This window comes from Numenius arquata, chromosome 22, assembly GCF_964106895.1.
Source record: "Numenius arquata chromosome 22, bNumArq3.hap1.1, whole genome shotgun sequence".
NCBI lineage: Eukaryota > Metazoa > Chordata > Aves > Charadriiformes > Scolopacidae > Numenius > Numenius arquata.
Genome location: NC_133597.1, coordinates 2,313,101 through 2,336,099, shown reverse-complemented (window position 1 = coordinate 2,336,099; position 22,999 = coordinate 2,313,101). Strand labels below are relative to the sequence as shown.

At 40.2% G+C, this 22,999-nt stretch overlaps 2 protein-coding genes across 2 annotated transcripts; one reads left to right on the top strand and one right to left on the bottom strand.

Annotated features, from left to right (window-relative positions):
• Window positions 1-5,285: 5,285 nt before the first annotated feature.
• On the bottom strand, window positions 5,286-6,679 carry BTG4 (BTG anti-proliferation factor 4). The gene is made up of 4 exons (XM_074162494.1): window positions 6,507-6,679; window positions 5,989-6,126; window positions 5,619-5,814; window positions 5,286-5,462 (listed from the first exon to the last, which is right to left on the bottom strand). The coding sequence occupies exons 1-4, from the start codon at window positions 6,677-6,679 to the stop codon at window positions 5,286-5,288; spliced, it is 684 nt and encodes a 227-aa protein (XP_074018595.1).
• A 9,186-nt stretch (window positions 6,680-15,865) lies between these two features.
• Window positions 15,866-22,796, top strand: HOATZ (HOATZ cilia and flagella associated protein). The gene is made up of 6 exons (XM_074162275.1): window positions 15,866-16,082; window positions 16,740-16,825; window positions 17,094-17,110; window positions 17,765-17,813; window positions 20,546-20,605; window positions 22,740-22,796. Exons 1-6 carry the CDS (start codon window positions 15,866-15,868, stop codon window positions 22,794-22,796), a joined length of 486 nt encoding a protein of 161 aa, XP_074018376.1.
• Window positions 22,797-22,999: the final 203 nt, after the last annotated feature.

The window sequence follows — 22,999 nt, the reverse complement described above, 5'->3', positions numbered from 1 at the left end:
TGCACTTTTGTATTGCAGGAGATACCCATTATCTTTTTTTTCCCCCAAAGGCATTCCCAATGCACACATAGTGATTTTAGTCCCCTACTGAAAGCTACCCTTTAGGAACCACTTTATGCAGCGTATTTGTGGTTTGTGTCAAATCCCCATGAGACAAATGAAGTTATTTTTTCAGATGAAATAGGCTTCCAGAATTAAAAACCCATCTTTATGTCCTACTATTGTTTGATCCATCTTCCCTCTCCTCTCCTTCCATTAATATCTCTATTCAGTGGTTAGCTGTAAGGAATTGTATTCAACTGCTTCCAGGTTTTCAAAACAGGGCTTTTTTTCTAGGCACTGAAGGCTTGTCTTAGTGAAACGTTCTCTCTCAGACTCCAGCTATCAGCAGTTCCCCAGGGTGATAAATCATCTGGGATAAGTCAGATGTTGCTAAAGGAAGAACCATTCCTCAAGGAGGATATAAATCTCATCTCTCAACTCTTTGAGGTGAAAGTGAAAAGCCTCACAGACACAGAAGCCTTTGAGAAGGTAAAAAGAAATATCATGAGATCTCATGGTTGAAAGATCGCCATCCCTATTTCCTTACTTTGTTACAAAATGACAATTTAATCTGGCTTATAGATGCCTGCCCCTCCAAGTCATTGCTTGGTAAGGTCAGACTCCTGTAGGATGTCAGTAGAAGTTCTACGCATCATTTAAACTCCTGAGCTTAAAGGTACTCCTACTGTATTGGAAACGCATAGCATTGGCTTTCTGCAAAGAGAGCTTTGTAAGCAACATAACCAAAAACCTGTTCAGCCATCCCTTGAGTAACCAGATCTAGGATTAACAATCCCATCTGCACAATGATGGTAAAACTATTGTGACTCAACGTAGAGCTGGTGAAGAGAATGGCCATTTGTACCATCAGAAACAGGGGTATACTTAAATATCCTCAGGGACATGGATAAGCACCAGCAGTTTGTGCTATTTGCAGATAAGCCAACTCAGTTGGGATCCAGAAGGGAAACTGCTGCCATCCAAGGGGACCTCAACAAGCTGGAGAAATGGGCTGACAGCAATCTCAGGAAGTTCAACAGGGGGAAGTGCAAAGTCCTGCACCTCAGAAGGAACAACCCCATGCATCAATAGATGCTGGAGGTCACCCAGGTGGAACGCAGATTTGTAGGAAAGGATCTGAGGGTCCTGGTGGACACAAAGTTGAACATGAGCCAACAATGTGCCCTTGCTGAGAAGGTGACTGGCAGTATCCTGGGCTGCATTAGGCAAATTATCACCAGAAGGTCAGGGGAGGTGATCGTTCCATTCTACTCAGCACTGGTGAGGCCACACCCAGTGTACTGTGTCCAGTTCTGGGCTCCCCAGTACAAAAGAAAAACGGACATATTGGAGATAGTCCGACAAAGTGCCACAAAGATGATTAAGGATTAGAGTATCTCCCCTACAATGACAGGCTGAGAGAGCTGGGATTTTTTTTAAACTAGAGAAGACTCAGGGGGAATCCTGTCAGTTTACATAAATACCTGCAGGGTGAGTGTAAAGATGACAGAACCATGCTCTTTTCAGTAGTTCCCAGTGACAGGACAAGAGGCAAGGGAAGTGAACTGGAACACATGATTCCCATGCAAATCATTAAGACAACATGAAAAGCAGTACCATGCAAAAATATATTTAAAGGGTCTATAAAAAGGCTTTTAAAATTAACACTGATCTGCTTTCTCCATTTCTGTGCTTATTGCATAACACATGAAGAACAACCTCTTGCTCCATACAAAATTTGAGGAACCACCAAGTGACAATTTGCTCGTGAAGAAAAAAGAGCATTTCCTTCATGCCTCAACCAGCTACGACAAGGGCAACTTTGGATGGAAGACACGGTAAGAATGATTTGACAGGAGGTATTAACTGTTGTATTAGACTGCAACAACTGAACAATTTGGGGGGTGTGACACAAAGCAAGTCATGACACCTCTTCATTATGACCTAACCATCTACATCTAGGCACACTATATAAAGGACAGATCAGATGTGATGCCAGGTTATGTCACAGAATGATTACTTCTCTGTACACCACCACCACTTTCTCAGTAACAGAGAAGTTAAGTTTCAATGAAATTTGTCTTTCTGGTTTGCTCTTGCAAAGAGTTTATGAATATCACTTTAACAGTGGCATTTCTACTGTCTGATTTTAAGCATTCCTTCCCTTTTTTTTTTTTTTTTTTAGCTTTGAAGAGGAAACTTGCACTTACTTGTCTCCTTCAGAACTTGAGGATAGAGTGGATGTGTTAACTGAAGAGCTGGTGGATATCATAGAGGACGAACACCAGTTTTTAAACAGTGAAGGCAACGAAGATTTGCTTTTTTACTACCTTGAAATAACTAGTTTGGAGAAAGATTGTTTGGTAAAACAAATAGATGCATTAGAAGAGAAAATAGCCCTAGACAGAAAGTTGTAATGGTACTCAAAAGAAGACTTGGTGGTTTGGTTCTAACTTGGTCCTCCACACTCATCCTCAGGCTTTAAGTTAAAGTAAATCCTCTACTTTTGTTTTTACTATAGTGTATTTTTCTCCTTCATACTAAATGCTCATTAGATTAGGAGTGAAAACAACGTAGTAATTAAAGTGACAAGAGTTCAGCTTAAGTGACTGACTTTTCTGGCTATATCCAAGTGGTGAAGAGACAAACATTGTTGCAAAAACTCGGAGTTTCTAGGAACAGAAGCAAAATACAGATTCACTCATAAGTCTGCTTAGTGTTAAAAACACTTTTTTTTAAACTAATGTATCACTCCACGACATGTTCTGAACCCTCTGCAGACATCAGCTGATAGTTACGCTTTTCTCCTGACTTTGAGACAGTGAAAACTCTAGATATAATCAACCCAAATAACTGTATCTACACAGTTATACATCAAGAACAAGCACTGTTATCTCCACTGCTGAAATCTACTTCTCAGCCCAGACAACCTTTCCTTGTTCTGAAGTCACAGTATTCCAGCTGCTCTGTAGTACCACTTATAGAGGAACACAAATCCTGCACTGTCAAAGACTAGCCCTACTCTTAAGCTTGGGGAGACAGCCTTTCCTCCTCCCAAATTCAAAAGCCAAACCCTGAAACACATGAAACATTCATTATTCACTGATCAATGAAACATCACCTCTTCTCTGCCCACCACAGTCTCTGGTTTAGTTAAAAAGCAAGTGGGAAAAGAAAAGAGTCACCTAACAACCTTCTCTCCCTGCTGGCACAAGAATTCATGGATGCGTGGGACAAGATTCAAATTACTTCATGAGTCACTGAATATCCTCAACCCTAATGCTGTACTCAACACTGAGAAGTGGTTGGACTGTTCTAACTTCACAAATTATTTATCTATTCCGTCCTCTCGGAGATACCAAATCAATTGTTCTCACCTTCACCCCATAAACAGAAGCTTATTTTGATCTTGCTAGGAAAAAAGCATACTACTAGTTACAATAAAAGGCTTAAGCTGCTAGAGTACAAGTTCTACTATCAAAGCTGCAAGAATTAGTTGGAAACACTGCTTCTGACTTACAGTAATGAAGAAGCCTCTCCTCACATCTTATTTAGACAGTACCCCACAGATTGCAGTGTTCACACATAAAAAACAGACTTCAAAATGAAGCCTTCTAAAAAGGCAATTATCAGTAGTTATAGGAAGTGTAGGATTTTTACTTTTTGCATGAGTGATCTACCAAACCCTATTAATACCAAGTTCATAGCAAAATTCATGTGCAAAAGTACACGACTGATATGGGTTTGGTCTGAAGAAATACAGACCAAGTTAGCATGAAGCATGACTGAGACATAACTGTGAGAACAGTTGATTACAGCCCTTGGCCTCCTTCTGATTATTCCTATCCACATCATATTTGAAAGGTAAGCTAGGATGCAGTTCATCGAGCAACTATGGCTTGACACATCACATGTTAGCTTTTCACACCTACTATGAGGTTTTCCTAAAAATCTATACTACAGTTTTAATTCTTTCTCTTCGGATTCACTTTCACAGGTAGCCCTCCAGTCTTGAACAGGCTCCTAGTTGTCTGCTTTTACAGGACAAGCAGTGCTTCCCATTCAGGGCAAGTTATTAACAGGTTCCCCTCCCCCCGCCATCATTGCCTATTAGGTAATAATAGTTGGACTACAAGAAGAAGAAATGACTGCAGTAAGTAACAACCACAGGTATTTTATGTGAGCTATTAAATTTTGACAAACTAGTTTGTTTAGCATTTTGACTAGATTAACCAGCAAGACAAAAGCTATTGACATCACTTCTGTAACTCTTATGCCCCACAGTTTAATCAGCAGGTAGTGATGGAGTAGATGACACCCAGAGTCAGTAGGAAAACATACTGCAAGTCAATAGAGCAAAGTTATATTAATTCTGATTGAGACCACCTCTTTTACTCAGTACTGGAAATACTATCCCAGAGCATAGTTATGAAGCCAAGTAGTATTCCAGTGACTCCTTTTCCACTGAAAGTGGACTCTCCATCTGTCTGGAATTCTGGACTAGCTAGAAGACAGTTTGATTCAAGTTGTCCCATGTTATGAGAAATGCTTCCTCTGGGCCACAGTACCACAAACTGGCAGGCTAGACATCCTAGAGATAATAGCTCCATCATTCTGCAAGGTGATGTGTTAGCTTACAGCTGTGGAAAACACCACCACCACATATGCACCCCTCTCCTGCTCATGAGACTGTGTTCTCTATAGTCTAGAGGCAAAAGCCCAGCGGGAGCCACAAGGCAGACTTCCACAGCTGCATGTACCAAAGCTTCACTCAAGGGGGAGCACAGAGGTGATTCTGCTTGTGATGTGTAGATGTTTTGCTCACCGTGCAGCTGCCCTTGCTACCTTTGCCAGAAGGAAGCAGACTATTATTCAAAGCAACTTGAAGGATGTTTTTATCTTCCTTGACTTGCTTGTGTTTTCACCAAAAAGCTTTTTAACTCCCTTCAGGGCACTGATAGCAGATCAAATGGCTTTTAAAAAAAACATGAGTAGATTTATTGATATATGCATTTCCTTTTTAACTTACAAGTAGAGTCTCACATTAGTTTTCAATCTTATGTTAACATTAATAAAACATTTAAAAGTTTATATAATAAAACCCCAAAGTTTCAGATGTACAAAGAAAGAGATAAGGGTTAGACAGTAAGCACTTTCTGTTTTTATGAAACTTTGTAGTGCCAGCCTTCATCCCATACCATAACTCAGTGTTTCAACAGCCTATAACAGGTGCAGCCACAGATCTACCGCTTGGTATTGATCCAGTGGTATCTATCAACACGCGGTCCTGTGAAAGCAGCTGTTGGCCTGTAGACTTTGTAGCCCCTGTGCTGGACATAGTACGAGCCACCAGTCATATAGGTCTTCCTATGAAGATACTGAGACCAGGGTTGTATGGGTGCCTTGCAGTAGTCACTGAACTAAACAGCAAGAAATGAGATAAAGTTAAAATGTGTTTGGGAAAGAGGGGAGATAAGCCTGGCCATCAGTTGTTAACTCTATTGCATTCCTTCATGAGGGAACCTAGAAGGCAGATGCCTCTTACAGAAAGCCACATACCAGTACTACATGCTTACCTGGTAGACACTGTTAGGATTGCTGACAGTAGGGATAGCTTTTGGCTCCTTGTTGAAGCTCTCCTCATCTGAAGAGGTGCCAGAATGATAGTCTAGTGCTGCTCTGTCAACAGCATAGCTGATCTGCTGAGGAAGCTGTGGGTTTTCCTCTCCTTCAAAGTGTGCAATTGTGAAGGGCCTGTTCTTCTCACCATATCTGAAAGTAACTGTATCTGTACAATGCATCTCTGCACTAGCAGTATGGACATCTGTTAGCAGTCAGCTGACACTAGTAAGTACACCTTCAGACACTGAGACTCCAGTAACAGGCTTGGAGCACATCAAGTTTGTACAGGGCACTTGACATGTTAATCACAGCTTCTCAACTCACCTGCAACACACCTCAAATGGATCAACCCATAGTGTCATCTCTTTTGGCAAACCAAGCTTATTAAAGTCCACATTACTCTCCACACAAGCTTGCTCCAACAGGGGATCTCTTGTCTGATGTTTGTTTATCCTTATACACCTAGGTAAGAACAAAATGCAGGTGGATTGAAGATTTCACTGCAACTTTGTAAGTTTTGCTCATAAAGAAGTACTTTTAAGTTGACTATTTATTTTCTCAACACATTTTGCTTGTTGATGCAAGTTCTTACTTATATCCCCAACCAGCAAATCAGCTTGTTAGGCTAACTTATAAACCCAAACAAGGTTTTGTTTGTTTTAAATACATAATGCAGCAACTCACTTCATCTGTAATTTTTTAAGGGAATGAAAAGCAGTTACAACAACTCCACAAGTCAGTTTAAGACTACTTGAATTCTGCATTCGAGAAGTCAGAGGGCTACTCAAGGTGCTTTGTACATACATACATTTCCCCTCCCCTTTTACTAAGGGTCCTCTTACCTGAAGGCTTGTCCTCTGGATGGATTGTCCAAGTACCAGTGATTCTTATACTTTTCAAACAGTATTGTTGTCAGCTTAGCTGCAAATTTCTCAATTTTATGCTTGCTCAGCTTGTCTTCCCTTTTCACGAGCCTTGTGATGAAGAAGACTGTGGCAGCAATTTCATCTTTCATCTTAAATTGAAGCACACAAAGTGCTTTAGCTGTTGGATAGTCATCAGTACAGATGAAACACTACACTAGAGAGATTTAATAACATTAAGGTACTATCAAGTTCCAAGGACAGATATTGCAAAACCTGCATAAGCCTCACTGCCAAACAAATGATAAATTTAGTTCTGGGTAGTAAAACCCATTTAATGCATTACAAGAAGGCACTCGCACTAAGCAAGTTAGCAAAGTATAAAAAAAAAGCTGAAAATATAGTGCTCCTTATTATATATCACTTATATATTACAGCCAACAACCAGCAGTTCTTACAATTACACGGTTCTTTTACATACAATGAAGACCACAAAGATTACCTTCTCAGACCAGAGTGGTTGAAAACCTGAGATACACTTTACAAACAGCTTCAAATAGTCACCAAGGAAACAGATCTAATACTACAAGAACCTAGGTAAGAGGAAAAAACCCAACACCCAAATCCTCCCTCACTCTTCCTCTAGTACAGCTTGCTTAGGATTTATATAGAACAGTTAATCCTGTGGCTCTGAGGAATGTAACAATATTCAGGTGTGCACAATTAGACTAACTAACATGCTGGTTTCAAAGCTATTTCCAAACTCCTTGGTTTTATTCCAATATCAGCTCCTTCTTTTAGGGGATATTTAATTGATTCAGTACTGTATTCTGTTGTGTCCATCAGTCTATCTCATAAACATCTGTGAAACTTTGAAGTGAAATACTCATCAAGAAAAAAACAGTGCCAGGCTTATTAATTAATTATTAAAATTGCACTTGACTGTTCTAGCAGATCTTACACAATAGTTACTTTCCTTATGAAGCCCTCACATTTGGTATTCTTTATTTTGAAAACTGCGTGACTGTATTTATCATAACATTAATCTTCCTAGTGTTATATATAAATGTTCACATTATTAGTATACCTTTATTTTATATTTGAGGCATTTTATACAGAGTGTGAATGATTCTGTTAAAGAGTTCATATACAAGCATTTTCTCAAATGTGAGTTCTTCATTGTTTAAAACTTCAGGCAATAATTAGCTGGGGCACATTCAGAGAATAGCTGATGTGTTCTTTTTTCCCTTTGCTGTCTCAGGAAGTTGTGCCTCCAGTGTCACATATCAGGAACCATCAAGACAAAAGAATAAATTAAGGTAAAAAGAGCTGAGTATTTAAACTGGCTCTTAATTTGACTGTAGATGTTGCAGCCAAGCAATTCAAGTGCTTACGTTTCAGTGTTGTGTATAGATTGTGATACAAGACAGCGGGTAAGAAAAATAAAGCATGAAGGCACAAATTTACAGAAGTACACATCTTTGCAGAACTGTACTCTAAACTATTTATTTCTGGCTATTTCTGGACTTCTTTTCTTCTCTGCTCACACAGTTAGTTCCTTGCTCTTTACAGTTTCCTTCTGCATCACAAGAAAAGATTTATCAAGGCATTTAGTAGAAATTCTGGTTTTACAGAATATGTAATATATTACAAAAAAAAGATGTCTTCTCTTTTCTTTTTCTCACGTATCAAAATACCTCCTTAACTAATGGGGACCTCTCAGTAACCACTCAAATGAAAAAGAAATCAAAGTCTGAGATAGATAATGAGTCTTCAGAAAAAGCATTCAGCAGCGCCAGGACTTGAGTTTTAAAATAGTACACCAGTGTTTTGACCACAAGAGTACCCTTATAATGCGCTCTTCACTGCTCTGCACATAAGGATTTTCTTCCATACACAAGCCATGGATCATTCTTTCCCTTTCACATATAGCATAAGAGGGCAATGGTAGCCTTTTCTATGCTTTTTGCAGAATGACGTAGGACAACAGAAAACCACTGCTAGGCATTGTCAGGAAGAATTTCCACACAACGTTTTTTAGGAGTTGGTTAGTCTCTTCCTGTGCAGCCTGTGAAGATTTTTACCCACTGTTGACTGTCTGAATCCAGTACACCAAAATTAGCTCTGGGCAACAGCTGAGCATTCTTGAACAGGCAAACTGGATTTTCATGCCTGAGGCCTGAATTTTATTCTAGAGATCAAACTTGCTTTAAAAATGTCTGGTAATTGATGGATCATTTTCTGATCTCTTTGAATTCCCCTGTATACACTGAAGACCGTGTTTACAGCCACATCAATTTTTGTTTTTAAACATCTGTTGCATGGCGACATGTCAAAAGAACAAAAAAAAAGTTCTCAAGTGACTTGAAACTTTTGATCATATAGATTTTGCTACATAGTATTGCTGAACTCTGTAAAAAGCGGGCATTATAAAAAATGGGGCTTTGTTTCTCATTTTATGAGTGAATTCATCAATGATCATAGACATACGGATTGTGACCTCTCTAGGGATGATGCTGTCTTTCTTGCCAGACTTAGGAAGTTGCTATTTAGTCTTGTTTCTTTGCCTTCATCTCATTTTTTCACAATATCATATTATAATCTAATAAAAAATATGCCTTTTTTCTATAAACCTTGGTTACCTTTTATTCTTGAACTACCAAGGCTAAAATAACATTCCCACTGCAAAACACTGCCCTGGAGTCAATAATGTGATCATAGTTTCCATGCGGGATCTGACTCTGACACACTTCAATCTCAGGAATTATCCTCAACAGATGCCAAGCTGGTTTGGATCAGTGGGACACATCAGTTGACAAACTTTGAACTGTCTCCTGCCTTTCTACTTTCTTCAACTTGTCCAGACAGGCCCTGTGAGTTAGGAAATTCTGTGACAAAAGAGTGAAGTGACTAGATTCCACAAAGGACAATCGAAGAGAAGTTTAAATCCTTACAACACCTCTTTTTGTTGAGTTACTTGTTCCCATAGTTAACATATAAACTGCAAGTCAGCAGTAAACAAACTCTTCACCTGAGAAACCGGATTACAGCAGTGCAATCAATCGTGCAGTAAGATGCTATTTCTTGGATGCTAGGACGCAAAACCCAGGCCAAACTGCACACATTTATAACAACAAACACAGGAAAATGTAAGCAATGTTCTTGGCAATTCATCCAATTGACTCTAATTATTAGGGTTGTCATTGATACAGAAGTAAGGTTCTGAGAACTTTTTAATATCATGCAAGAGTTCAAAAGTATTTCCGTTAATGGCACAGAAACCAGAATAGCAAAGAGCATTTCTGGCTTCCCATTTCAGTGACAAGAAAAACTGGGTCTTTTAATTAGGTAGATTCACTGAACTCAAATCCTTCATATTGCTGTCAGTTGTCACTGACTTGAAGAAAATGTAGCCCTGGGTACTCTATTTGGATAATAAGCAGCTAAGAAACAAAATGTCATAGCCACAATTTGAACAGTCCATCCTGATGTGAGATCTGTTAACTAACAGGCAACAAATTGTGCTCCCACTCATTCCCGCTTGCATCCAAACAGAAACTGTTAGCATCCCAGCAGATTTTGCAAAAACTGTGATGAACAGCCAAGTGTTCTCACTGACATGATGCATGAGATAAATGAGTAGACATTTGCACCTTTTGTAAAATGGTGCTGCTGTTTTTTAATCTTTATTAGGAAAAGAAAAAACCAAACTACTAAAAACCACTGCGTTACAGTGCCTGGACATTCATGGGACTGATCCAGAGCTCACCAAAATCAATGGAAATCTGTCCAAACACTTCAGTGGGATTCAGATCAGGCCCCTAACTCAGCACGAGCATTCCTAGCCAGATTAAATTATGGGTCTCCTGGGTCACCAGGCAAGCCTAGGCATGAACTACAAAGGGAGTCAGACACAGTTTCTCTAGTAACTGCAGGCCAAACCAAGAGCACTGTTTCCCTAAACACGCTACTGGCAAGAGCCACCCCAGCAGAATATTTTGCAGTTTCCTCGATTTAAAGGATTGAGTACATGGAACTAACAAAAGGAAGTGCAGCTTGCAAGTAGCAATCTTCCTTCTACAAGCCATTTGATTTTTGTGGATGATGGATGACAGACAATTTCTCCAGGTAAGCAGCTGAAGTTCATAACTATTGATATAAAAATCAATAAGCCTGAGTTATTTCCATATGGAAAAACATCCTAGGTGACAATCTTCTTTCTTAGAGAAAAGCACTTTGCATTTGCTTTGTCAGGTTATATACTGTCCTGATAGCATTCAGAAGTATCATGTAACAACAACGTACAAACAATGGTAGTGCTGCATGAACACAGCACCAACTCAATTGGCTATGCCATTATGTCAGAGGGCAGAAGAAACCTCATCTCTGGATGTTAAAAACTTGCACCTTTTTTGAAATTGTGCAGTGTCCATGCAAAGAGTTACTTTTGACTGAAACAAGACAGAAACTGATTCCAATCAAAGCCACAAACTAAAATTTTACTATGTTGATTGTTCACAAATTTTTCCCTTTCGGCTTACGTAAGTAGAAGCTTTCTGGGCCTGATGAAAGGGCTTAACAATAGGTATTTCAGAAACAAACCATGTTCTGACTAAGGTTTTCATCTTGATTACTAAGTTACTCAATGAGTGTTCTGTAAAAACCTAAGTGATACGTACTTACAAATAATTTTTCTGGTTAAAGATTTTACTATGAGTACCGAATTTTATTATGCAAAGCACATGACAGTATGACCATGCTAACTGTACTGACCAGGAAGAGCCTCCTGCCCAAGGAAAACACTCACTGATGTAAAAGGTCTTTCCAACAAGGTTTGGGAGAACACCCATATTATGCAGGTAAGCAGGCAAACCACAATGGTGTGACAAAACAGTGTCATACAGGGCAGATGCAGGAGATAAGGTGTAACTGCTAAGGAGGTACGTTCCACAACTATGGAAGATGTTCTGGCTCGCAACTCCATTTATAACAGTTGATTTCAGGACCTGCTTTTACCCTTATTCTGTGACCTGCCATCTTGCTTTGCAGAAGAGAAGAACTCTGCAATTCATGGGGCTACGTAGCAATGTTTAGCACCATATAATACTTATCCAATTCATATTACAATATAGCAATTGGGAAAAGTTTAAATTTGCTTGGAGAGGAGATTAAGTGTTTGAGCACCACATATTGCTAGAACTTAATTTAAGATCATCAGTCTTCAGCAACTTAAGCAATAAAATAAGCTTTAAACTGGTGCTGGTCTAGCATGTTCTAAAACTAAATAGCAAACGAAAGACTGCAAAGCTACCTGGGCTTGTTCTATGCAGTCTAGGAGCTACTGCAGTAATTTTTTCTGCTAATGCAATCAAGAGTTGATTATTTTCATCAATTCTTTCTTCCTCTCTATGTGCATGCCATGATTTTCAGAAATGACATGAGATTTGAGCCATCCAGCTGGACACAATGTACACAAGCCTTATAGATGCATGTAGCTCTCAAAAAAGTTTGGCTGCCCAGAAATTTCTAAAGGACAAGCCCTTCAAACGCATCTCAGGTCAATTAGATAACCCAAATCACTAGATGGTCTGGAAAGTCTTATTCTTACAGCGCTTGCGGGTCACAGAATCACACCTTCACACTGCTGCTAACATGGCAGGAAGGAGCATATTGGTTTTCTCTTGCAGTTCTTCCCACAAAAAAGGGGCAATGCAGAGCACAAAACGTCTTTTCGCCTGCTCTGCCTCGGTTGCCAGTGTGGTTGCCATGGAGCAAAGGACAGCCTAAAGTTGGGACAGTCAGCATTGTACCAATCCATACGAGCTTATCTGCCCCTCCAAACTTAAGTGGCAGCAGGATGGGGTTGTGTTGGTGCTGACTGTGAGGAAGACAAGAGCAAAGGGTTACTTCGAGAAACAAGACCTGAAATGCAAGGGAGTGAGGACTGCAGTGAGCTCAACAGGTCAAGAGCAGCGTACAGAAATGACTGTCTAGGCCCCCAAGAAATAGGGAGAGAGGTGGTGTGGGTCACTGTTGGGTGAAGATGTGCAGCATGTGCTTCCCACTGCAGGAGCACAAGACATTCACTCTTTTGAGCTGTTAGTCTGTCTTTTTTGGAGCTTCCTCTATGGCAGCTGGACTCCTTGCATGAATACAACAAGGCTGAAGCCCCAATATCCACCTATCACCCTAGAAGCGTGTGCCTGAACTGCCGCATGTGACACTAAAGCCTGGATCCCCTTTGGCGTCTGTGACACAGCCTGTAGCCATTTGTCCACAGGAGCAGGGCAGAAACTCCATGTGTGCTCCCTATTGACTTTGTCCATAGAAACCTCTTTTGAAACAAAGCTTCCTATAGCAAGAACCATCTGCATGTTTCAAAGCAACAGTCCAGTCTCCGTGCACAAGCCCCAGGTGAGTGACCATGACGACAGAGCATACACAAAGGTTACAGGCATGGGGCTGACCCACAGCCCAGACTGGGGACACTCCAACCCACGAGTCCCAGGGGAAGAGATGGGGCACCAGGGACCACCTAAGGAACCATCTCGAGAGGCATGTCTGCCAGTGGAAGACTGCTGAGTGCTCAGTGAATAGGTTGTTGCGCTCGCCATGGGAAAGGGAAGGAAATGAAGAGTGAAGAAGCCAGCTGGTTTTCCCTTTCCATTAAATCTTATTAAGCATTTTATTATTAATTCAGTCTTTATCAGGATTATTACAAGGTAAACTTCTTGAGGGTAAGTCCTGAATTCTTTGTATGCATTTTAACAATAAGGCATTTATGGGTGAAAGCTAGCAAAATTGCTTACTTTGCAGACAAACTTATCTTTGTAACCTCACAGACTCTGTCTCACTCCTGATTTAGGAATGGCTGATAAATTTACATTAAATGTTTTTATCACATTATTAATTGCATACACAGGTATTAGACACAAGGCATAATTGATTATAACTACTTACACACATTCAGTTCTGTTCTGCCGAACAGATTTGCTAATTTCTTTAGCTACCACAAATTAGTGCAAAAGGTTTGAGTAGCCTGACATCTGACTACCAGCAGGATCTGCATTCCTGTATTTTTCTGGAAAAAAAAGGCTTTCTGAAGTTCAGGGAACTGGTGAAATTCTACCATTCTTACTGCTGCTGTAGTTACATGCAGTTTCTTCTGAAAAACTTCAAATGAAATTGCACAAAATGGGTGCTATGGGACATTAACTCAAATGCCTCAACTAGAGAACAAGGATAAGTAGGATCACTGTGACATAAACACTAACAGCTGATATGCTGTAAACCAGGTAGAAAGTTATCCATGTTGAACATTTTGTCTTGGTCCAAGTTTGCAGCTGCATTTGCACATCCAGCTGTCAATACAGCTACCGCTTAGTCTGCATTCATGCGGCAAGAACTGCATGCCAAGGCTTTTCTCATTTCCCGTTAGTATTTCATTGCTTTGTCTTTTCACTCCAGAAATGATGGTTATGATGCATCCACTGCAGTTTTCAATTATTTGGAACAATTAATTTGTGATTTTATTAAAGACTTTGGATTTAGCAGAATAACAGTAAGGGTGACACAAGCAATGTTTTCCATTATTGTCAATTGCCTGTTGTTATAAGAGCATTTGAGGAGATAGAGTATGTTAATATAATTATTGGAAGTACTTTCTTTTTTTTCTAGGTTTGAATGCCATGATACCATCACAAGAGTAGTGCTTGGTTTGTAGGCAGTGTAGTTAGCTGATTGTATCCACTGCTTCACAATCACTAACTTCACTGCCATCAAAACAAGGCACAGGATTCCCTGCTACAGCCTCGGTACAGAAAACTGCACTACAAAACTTCCTTACAACATCCTATTCCTAGTGCAAAGTTATTAATAATGTTAATTCATCTGCAGCTTTATTTCCAGAATTTTAGCTGTCTGACAGAAGTGTATGGTATGTGTGGGCAATATCAAGTGAAATCTCAGATTTCTTGACGTTGGTGCTAAAAGTCTTGGGAACTTTACTGCAGCAAGACTGCTGTCTGTTGTGTTTAAATTGCTTAGCCACATGGTGACTTATTTTATACTTATTTGTTTATGCACCAAGATTGGACTAAGAATTTTTTTGGTTGTACCTTTCAGTTTATCTGTCAGGTATTAGGAAAATAATTTTCATCCAGCTTTCATGTCTTACTTACCAAGCTAGTACGTGAAGGGGGTTTTGAGCAATGATTAAATATTAAACTCACTGTATGCTAGAAATCTTTTTTACTCTGACTACTTTGCTTAACGTTCAAGAATTTTAGTAACGGAGAAAATACTTTGTAGCGCTAGAACCTGCTCCGTTTTTTTTTAACAAAACCCCAGTCTTCATCCAAGTAGGAGCTGAAAAGGAACTTCTCTCACAGCAGCCTAGTTACTAGGCAGTGTAGTTAGCTGATTGCCAAAAGTAACAATCACTAGCCACACAGCCAGGTAAACAGGTTTGGAAGGTATCTCAATGGAAATCAGATGCACAGGAATTTTGACAACAGAAGGCAGATAGACTAATCTCCCTCCAGAAGCATCTAATAGACAGGCAAGATGGTGAAATAAAACAAGTGAAATGTACTGGATTGCCTGTCACACATGCAAGAGACATCAGTGCATTTGTCAAGCCAGTTTAATTGTACCTTACTGTGTGATACACTTCATTCACAACTGTTTTGTCCCAACGGGACACTAATAAACATGAGAACAAATTGAAAGTTTTTTTTCCTTCACAAAATTTGCAGACATCACCTCCTGTTCTGATTGTGCTGGTCTCAGCCTTACACTTCTCTAAAGCCCCTGTTTTCACATTTACTTCCATTTACTCTTGCTGAATAAACAAAATTGAGGCCTGTAGAGGCAGCTACTTCCTGTTTCATAGAGAGGCCCAAGGCTGGACTTGAGTGAAAACGGCCTAAAGACACTTGAAATGAGATGTACAATGTGGTCATCATTCTGGCCCTTCCATGTTTACTGTGACAGGCAGTGTGTCCCTTACTGTGCAGCTGGGTCCAGGCTCCCCATACGTGTCTGCACTGCTGCGTCCCCTCTGAGATGGCTTCGCACCTTCGCTCCAGTCCTCCCTCCTGGCACCCAGATGCCAGTGACGGCAGGGAAAGGGGAAGGGCCCCAGCACAGAGGTCGCGGGGTCCTGCCACGGCGGGTGGCCGTGACAGGGAGGTGTCAGCGGCACGGCATCCTCTCGCTTCCTCGTGGCCACAGGGCAGGAGCAGGCAGGCTGAGCTGGGCGGGCCCCCCTCATGGAGATGGGACACCGGGACGTAGCCCCATGCCGTGCCACGGGGACAGAGCCGGGACAGCACCCGATGGTGCCCGATGGGACCCTTGTCTTTGCTGGCTCGAGCCCAGCCGACGTGGGCTTCGCCCGCGCTTTCTGGACCTCAGCCACGCTCCCGCCACCGCTCGAATCCTGTATAGGCCCTGCCGCCCTGCCACGTGAGGGGACACTGCCCCGGAAGGGACCCTGCCCGGGAAGGGACCCTGCCCTATGGCGAGGCCCTGCCCTGTGGGAGACCCCGCCCCGTGAGGGGACTCTGCCTCATAAGGGGATCCTGCCCTGTGAGGAGGCCCGGCCCCGCTCCGGGAGGCGGCGGTAGCCGTAGGCCTTTACGCTCTCTGGGGCCGGACACCTCTCTGCAGGGCCTGCACCTTACCTGGGGCCTCATGCTCCTCCTGGTGCCCCACTCCAGAGCCTCACGCCTCTCCTGGGGTCCCCACCCCTTTTGCCTGAGCCCTGCACCCCTTCCAGACGCCCCCCCTGCAACCTTTCTGAGGCCTCATGTCCTCCCTGCACTGCCCCCCCACCATGCACATCTTTCCAGGTGCCCTTAATGTGATTTTTCTTTCCAGAGAGAAGCACTGTGCTCCAGGGCCCAGAGCTTCCTAGAAGTAAGTGTGAAGTACTGCGTGTCCCCAGCTAGCTAAACCTTTGTTGCCTAGGTTTCCAGGAGGAATTAATTCTCGGGAATGAATGCCAATAAGCTCTGGATGACAGAAGAGCTACAGCCCCTAGTGTGAATGATTGAGATATTTCAGCTGATACCTGCTGTCTTGGGATCCAGACAGTGGGATCACTAATTTTATGAACAGCCCCAAAATACACCATAGTTCAGTTGCTCTCTGTGGAGGATGGTGGTAGTAGGACCGCTTGGTCATTTGCCTCTTGTTTGTCTTATTCAGAAAGTGAGAAAACCAATGAGAAAGAGAGACTCTTGGAAGCTCAAAGCATGCAGAAAAACAGAGTAAAAGAAAAATATCTTCAGCAGGTAAGAACCACTGATCTTGACTCTTTTTTCAGAAATATTCCTGCTCACCTTGTGTCACTTGGTGGAATACTGGAACTTTGGAAATGATAAGGTGAATAGTAATGAAAATCACTTTCATCTGGCCCACTGTGTGTTTGCATGATGCAGCCCATTTCTTGATGGTTAGCTTAAACTTATTCCCAATTGGGTCATGCTGGCTTGGGGCAGGGCTGAAAGTAGTAGGCCTTAATTTCTTCATAGTAAGCACATAATGTCTGTCCTGATTTAGTATCTAAAAGTAGCCAAGTAAGAGTGCCCAGATTCAAAAGTGGATGATTTTGGGAGCAAAAAAATCTACCAGTGCTTCATGCACTTTCACACACAAAATCCTGGCATAGAGACACTGAAGCACAGCTCAAAGCATAAGTTTATTTCTTAGTGGTCTTAGTTATTAATAGATCTCCATTAGTCTGTGCCCAGCAGCAGCTAGTGCCAAGAGTTCATTGAGTGAGAGATGGGGGAAACTTGGTAGTGGGCGGTTATTAAATCAGCTTCCATAGAAATGCTTGTGCCATAGCCTATCACTTAGGGACAGGTTTAGGTGACGTTTTTAGAGAGGTATAATTCAAGAACTGTTAGACCAAGCCGATTCAAATTTTGTAGAAACTACTTAGCTGCAGAGCAAACCAGATTTTAGCAAACAACATCAAGACTGAGTTTATAGATGATGCCGACTTTCCAAAGGAAGGCATAACTGTGATGTTGTAGTGCCTTTCACGTTGGATTCTTCTGGACTGTACAGGGCCTTCTGACTTAGTGGAGTTTTACAAAAGCTAACAGCAATCTGGCACAAAGCTGCCCACTCAGCACTTCAGTTAATGGTTCCAGTAGCCTATAACTGGTGGATATGATCAACAAAATTTGACATGCTATGAGGCATATGTACTCATGTTTATGCAGTGACTTGAGCATTAAATTGGCCAAGAAAAGAAGCAAAATAGGTGAGATGGTACCCAGATCACTGAGGGTCATCTCCTGCAAAACAGTGGGATTGGACCAATTATACAGAGCTTGGGGTTTCTCCTGCTGCTTTGCCAAGAAAAAGAAGATGAAGACAACAGTTTTGCTTGCTGTTGAGACACTGATAGAAACTTTTACTGAAGCCCCTATTAATCTAATTGGTGAATTAGCGTTCCACGTATATACCGTCAATACAATTCACACAAGGAATGGAAACTAAGACAACTAGCATTAAATATTGTAATAACATTTTCAGCCTGACTCTGTAATTATACTTTTTTTTTTTCTAATTTTAGTAAAATGTTCCACGTTTTTACTGAAAAGCCTCTAGCCAATATTTGGGAAGCAGGCCAAATGAAAGCAATCTGCAAGAGGTGCAGAAAGGTGCTGAGGTCTGCAAGTCTTTCCTGCAAGTCAGCAATCCTCCTTTTCCAATTAATAGTTCCAAAATGCATCCCATCCATTATCATCAATTAGTCTTCTTTCTGAATTCTGGCTGAAGCTAGAAACAGTTCCCTGAATCTTCTGTTCACATTTTTAAAATTCAGTAACAATAAATGATAGCAAGGTTTTGCAGCTTTGGGCATCTGGTGGCCATAAAGATGACTGATTAATTTCAATGAGTAAATTACTTTATACAACTACAAGACATGCTGTAAGCCTCACATAAGTCTCAGAAAATGAAAATTAATGCACTGCATGAAATACAAATAATGTTAACATTATTATCAGTCATAAGTGTCATTTACTGTTCAAATCCAGATTTCAGACTTGATTCAGCCATTCTGTTCCTGCAACATGGTCACCTGGGAGAGCAAAACCTGGAAGCTGTGTTGTGTAGATCTGGGAAGTGAATGTTTCCACAGTGGTACAGCGACAGGTTTTTTTAGAAAGAAAGCTTAGCTGGATTAACGTTATTTCACAAGCTGACAGTGAATTACTTTATTAGAAATGCTTATTTTAGTTAGTTAGCTAATTTCATACGAAATAGTAGTGAGGAACATGGCAAAAAAGCTGTTGTCTTTTGGATGTTTATTTCACTGGACTATTCTGCAATTCATTAATTCCCACTGGCTTCATAGGATATTTTATGATTAACAAAGAAATTTCAAAATTATAAACACTGCAAACTGAGTAATCAGTTTAATGCATCTAAAATAGGAGTGCTAGCTTGTCTGAATAGATCTTTGTATTGGTAGACATTTTTCCAATCTGGTCACTTTTTCTTTTGATCTTGGTCTTCTTTGGCTATCTTTAGTTAGTAAATTCTAAGGTACCATCACTGAGCCTGACCTGTGGACTGCCTTCCTGACTAGAACTTGTATTGCCTCATTACCACGAACTTGCCTGATGGTCTGGTCTGTTGGTTGAACCTGATTCCCACTCCTGGGCATGCACTGCTTGCCTTACTTTGGTATTGTGTTTACATTAATTCCACGTACTATTGAATAAAAATACCGTTTCCTATTGTGATGTAAGATGTGGCTCAGTTTTGCTTTTCTTTTTATCAACTCAGGTATTTTACTTCCCTTTTTGTGATTTGTTGGGGAAAAAAGAAGTTGGCTCTTTTTTTTATTAGGCTTAAAGCTGATTAAAACTTGGAAAGGGTTGTTGAAGAAACCACTTTAAATTATGAAGATTGCTTCATTTCTAAAATCAAATTGCATGGAAGAAATTGTCATCAGAAAAAAGAATCCGCTGCACTAAAAACCAGGGGTGTTTCCCATCAATTTTACGTCATCTTTTCTTAACCAATTCTGGATGGAAAAGAACAAATAAGAAAGTCTTTTTCTTTTCTTTTTTTTATTAGTCATATGCTGAGATGTGCTCCTTTCTGCAATTGGTTGAGGGTTTTCCCAAAATACTTCCTGGAATGTCTGTTTCATAACAAATTGCTAGGAATTTATGAAAACAATTTAATATGCTTTTACTCAGCTTAAACAGTGATGTCTCACTGTAGCTGAAAGCTTTCATTTCCCTAAGGCAAAAATATACAGATGTGCTTAGATGTCAGATAATCACAATACTAAAAAAATTCTCAGTAGGAATTTATTCTCCCTAGGAAATTATTTTTTCTTCCAACTGTATAAAGAGAGGAGCTTTAACAAGTTCTAGGATATGTACTTCCTTTCTTGTAGAGAGAAGAACCTGGACTATTGATTGAAAAGAGTCATTAAATGTTCCAAAGTTCAAAACTGGACTAAATTATATCACCTTTGAAATCATCAGAGTTTTAAATCGCTTCTACAGAGTAGCTGAGACTGGCTTAAGCCAAAGATACATCCTGAAGGCAAAAGTTATCTCTGGTTGCATCTCTCAGATGAAAAGGTTTTTGTAACGAGTCATTATGTATATATGAGTCCTGAATTACCCCAATTCTATAATCTCAAGATTCTGTAGAATAGTACTATGTAACTTTAGTATTTATATTCTTCTTGATATTTGGAATGATTCCTTCAGATGTGAAGACAGAATGATTATTTCAAGTCTCATGTACATCTAGCAAGAGAAGGTTGCTCTCCCAAGTGGTGTGTTTTCTGGATCTCTGGTAGAAAGAGAAATCAAAAGATTTTATCCAGTAACCTCTTATGCCTGTTTCTGCTGTAGGTTCACTCTATTTCTCAGCTTCAATGAGGAATTTTAAGTTTATAATCATGTCAAGTATTACATGGTCTTAGTTAATTTTTCTGAGTTTATTGTGGTAAATATATTTCTTTTCAGGCCAGGAGAAGAGAAGAAATACTAGCTCTCCTGAGGAAACAGAGAGAAGAAAGGATTGCAGTAAGTCTGATTCCTTTTTATAATGGATGCATCTCAAGGTTTGTGCATGTTTACAATATGGACAGCATTCAAAGGACCATAGTCCAGTGTATGAGGGTTCATGGGGTGTTGCGAACTATACCGTGGTACCAGTCTTGTATAGCAAAAGCACCTCAGTTTGAACTGAGTAAGTATGCAGAAAAGTTGGCTTTATTCAACAAATTCCTGAAGGAAAGAGGATCTTGTAGGCTGTGTGTTTCTGAAAATCTCCGGCCAGACAGTAGAAAGGAATAGGCATAGAAGCTAAATGAAGTTTAAGTGGGCTAAATGTAGTTATTGGACCATTTTCAATCTGAAAACCACAAGGCGTTAGACAGGGATATTATAAATCTCTTAAAGGGTTTGAATGTATAACTGATTGTTTCTTGATGTTACATTTTATTTTTGTATGGGTATATCTATAATTTAGTCAGCTACAATATGCTGGCCTTGATTACTTTCTCCAAGACAACAGAATAGAAGAGTCATTGAGAATGGATTGTGTGTTTTCTTGCCAACTATCTCAAAAGGATCATAGAATCATAGAATGGTTAGAGTTGGAAGGGACCTTAAAGATCATCGAGTTCCAACCCCCCTGCCACGGGCAGGGACACCTCCACTAGAGCAGGTTGCTCAAAGCCCCATCCAGCCTGGCCTTCAACACTTCCAGGGATGGGGCATCCACAACTTCCCTGGGCAACCTGTTCCAGTGCTTCACCACCCTCACAGGAAAGAATTTCCTCCTAATATCTAATCTAAATCTCCCCTCTTCCAATTTAAAACCATTACCCCTTGTCCTGTCACTACACTTCCTGACAAAGAGTCCCTCTCCAGCTCTCCTGTAGGCTCCCTTCAGATATTGGTAGGATGACTTAGTACATCAAAATTTTCACAGAAAACATGGGTGTGCTTGTGGGAGGAGCAGACAGGAACTGAAACTGACCTCACTGGTGGAGGCAGATAGGGAACAGGGCAAATACAAGAAAGTGTGGAATCTTGAAAACTGGAAGAACTTGGGACTGAGAAGGGAAATACAGCAGAAGCAGTGACTACAGTGCTGTCAGAATGGCAGTGAGGACTGTGGCAGCACTTTGCTAAAGGCCCTGGATTCTGTATAGAGATACATAATGAAAAGACCTCAGTTACTTAAACTAAACCAATTTTAATACAACTATGTGTGTCTAAATTTCAGTTTAGTATACCAAAGGAATCTTTACAACCTGTCCCTTGTTAGTTGCTTTTTTTCATTGTTGTCTCTAGGTTTTTTTTTTCCAGTGAAACAATAAAACTCAGTTTGTAACAAAGTTATTAAACTGGCTGCAGGTTTCACATGCTCTACTCCCTAAAAAGCTCTCATAAACTAAATTTGAGCAATAAAACAAAGAACTCCATTTAGAGATTTTTATTATTATCAGTACTGAACTCTAGATTTACTGATTTATAATGGTTTTGCTTGGCCTGGCCGGATGTTTATCAGGAGAAGAAAATTCAAGAGTAAGAGGTCTGTATTATATTAAGGCACTCCTTGTAATCTCAGTTGTAATTCACAAGACACAAAGCAGACATAGATGAGTTTTTACCCCATATAAGGTTAAACATCTGTCCTTCTGAAGAACTACATATCCTAATTAATACAATTACTTACTCAGTGGTAGAAAGCAGAACTGAAATTTTAAATCTGATAAGTGTAGTGATTTGAGAAGTAACTTGGAAAACAAGATTTCAAAGGATACTTTCAGAAATGACATACTCATTTGAGACATAAAAGCCTCCCTTTTTCTTTCTCCTTATTTAAGCTTTTAAGTCATTTCAGATTAAGTACTTCGTCTTCTCAAAGTTCATTAAAAAGCTGAGCCAAATATACCTCTTTTGTCCAAATTCTATGCATTAAAGCTAGACCTGAAACAAAACATGAGTCTCCTTCCTTCTGACACAGTAACTCCTATGAGTTTTATACTCTGGACTACCTAGGTACTATATTAGCACTTTAAAAAACCCCAAACTCTTTACTGTTGCTAGCCTAGTCTTTTGTTTCTGTGTTTGTATAAAGCTGTCTTCCAGGACAAACAGATTAGAATGAACTAGTGATTATTAATAAGTCTTTCTATCTTTTTAGAAAGAGCTGATTTCTCATCCACATAAACCAAAGATCAAAACTTATCAAGTAAGGTAAAGAAAATACCTAAAATAAGTTTGGGTTTTATTTTCCTCTGTCTAAATAGTCAGACCCTATTTTGGGGGAAAGGATGTTTTGGTTGTTATTATTACAATAAATACTCAGTTTTATCCTATATTAGTAACCATTATTATGACATTTATTCATTAAAAGGCTGAAAGTCTGCTGCTATTGTTCTGTACTTAACTCCTTTACTTTCT

Excerpts from the sequence above, each read along its gene's own strand:
- BTG4 (XM_074162494.1), bottom strand. The coding sequence starts at position 6,679 with ATGAAAGATGAAATTGCTGCCACAGTCTTCTTCATCACAAGGCTCGTG. Across the intron at positions 5,815-5,988 it reads CCATTTGAGGTGTGTTGCAG|ATATGGTGAGAAGAACAGGC; the intron begins GTGAGTTGAGAA and ends AGTTACTTTCAG. Across the intron at positions 5,463-5,618 it reads ATCCTAACAGTGTCTACCAG|TTCAGTGACTACTGCAAGGC; the intron begins GTAAGCATGTAG and ends CTTGCTGTTTAG.
- HOATZ (XM_074162275.1), top strand. The coding sequence starts at position 15,866 with ATGGTGCCCGATGGGACCCTTGTCTTTGCTGGCTCGAGCCCAGCCGAC. Across the intron at positions 16,083-16,739 it reads CCTGTGGGAGACCCCGCCCC|AAAGTGAGAAAACCAATGAG; the intron begins GTGAGGGGACTC and ends TGTCTTATTCAG. Across the intron at positions 20,606-22,739 it reads AGAGAGAAGAAAGGATTGCA|AAAGAGCTGATTTCTCATCC; the intron begins GTAAGTCTGATT and ends CTATCTTTTTAG.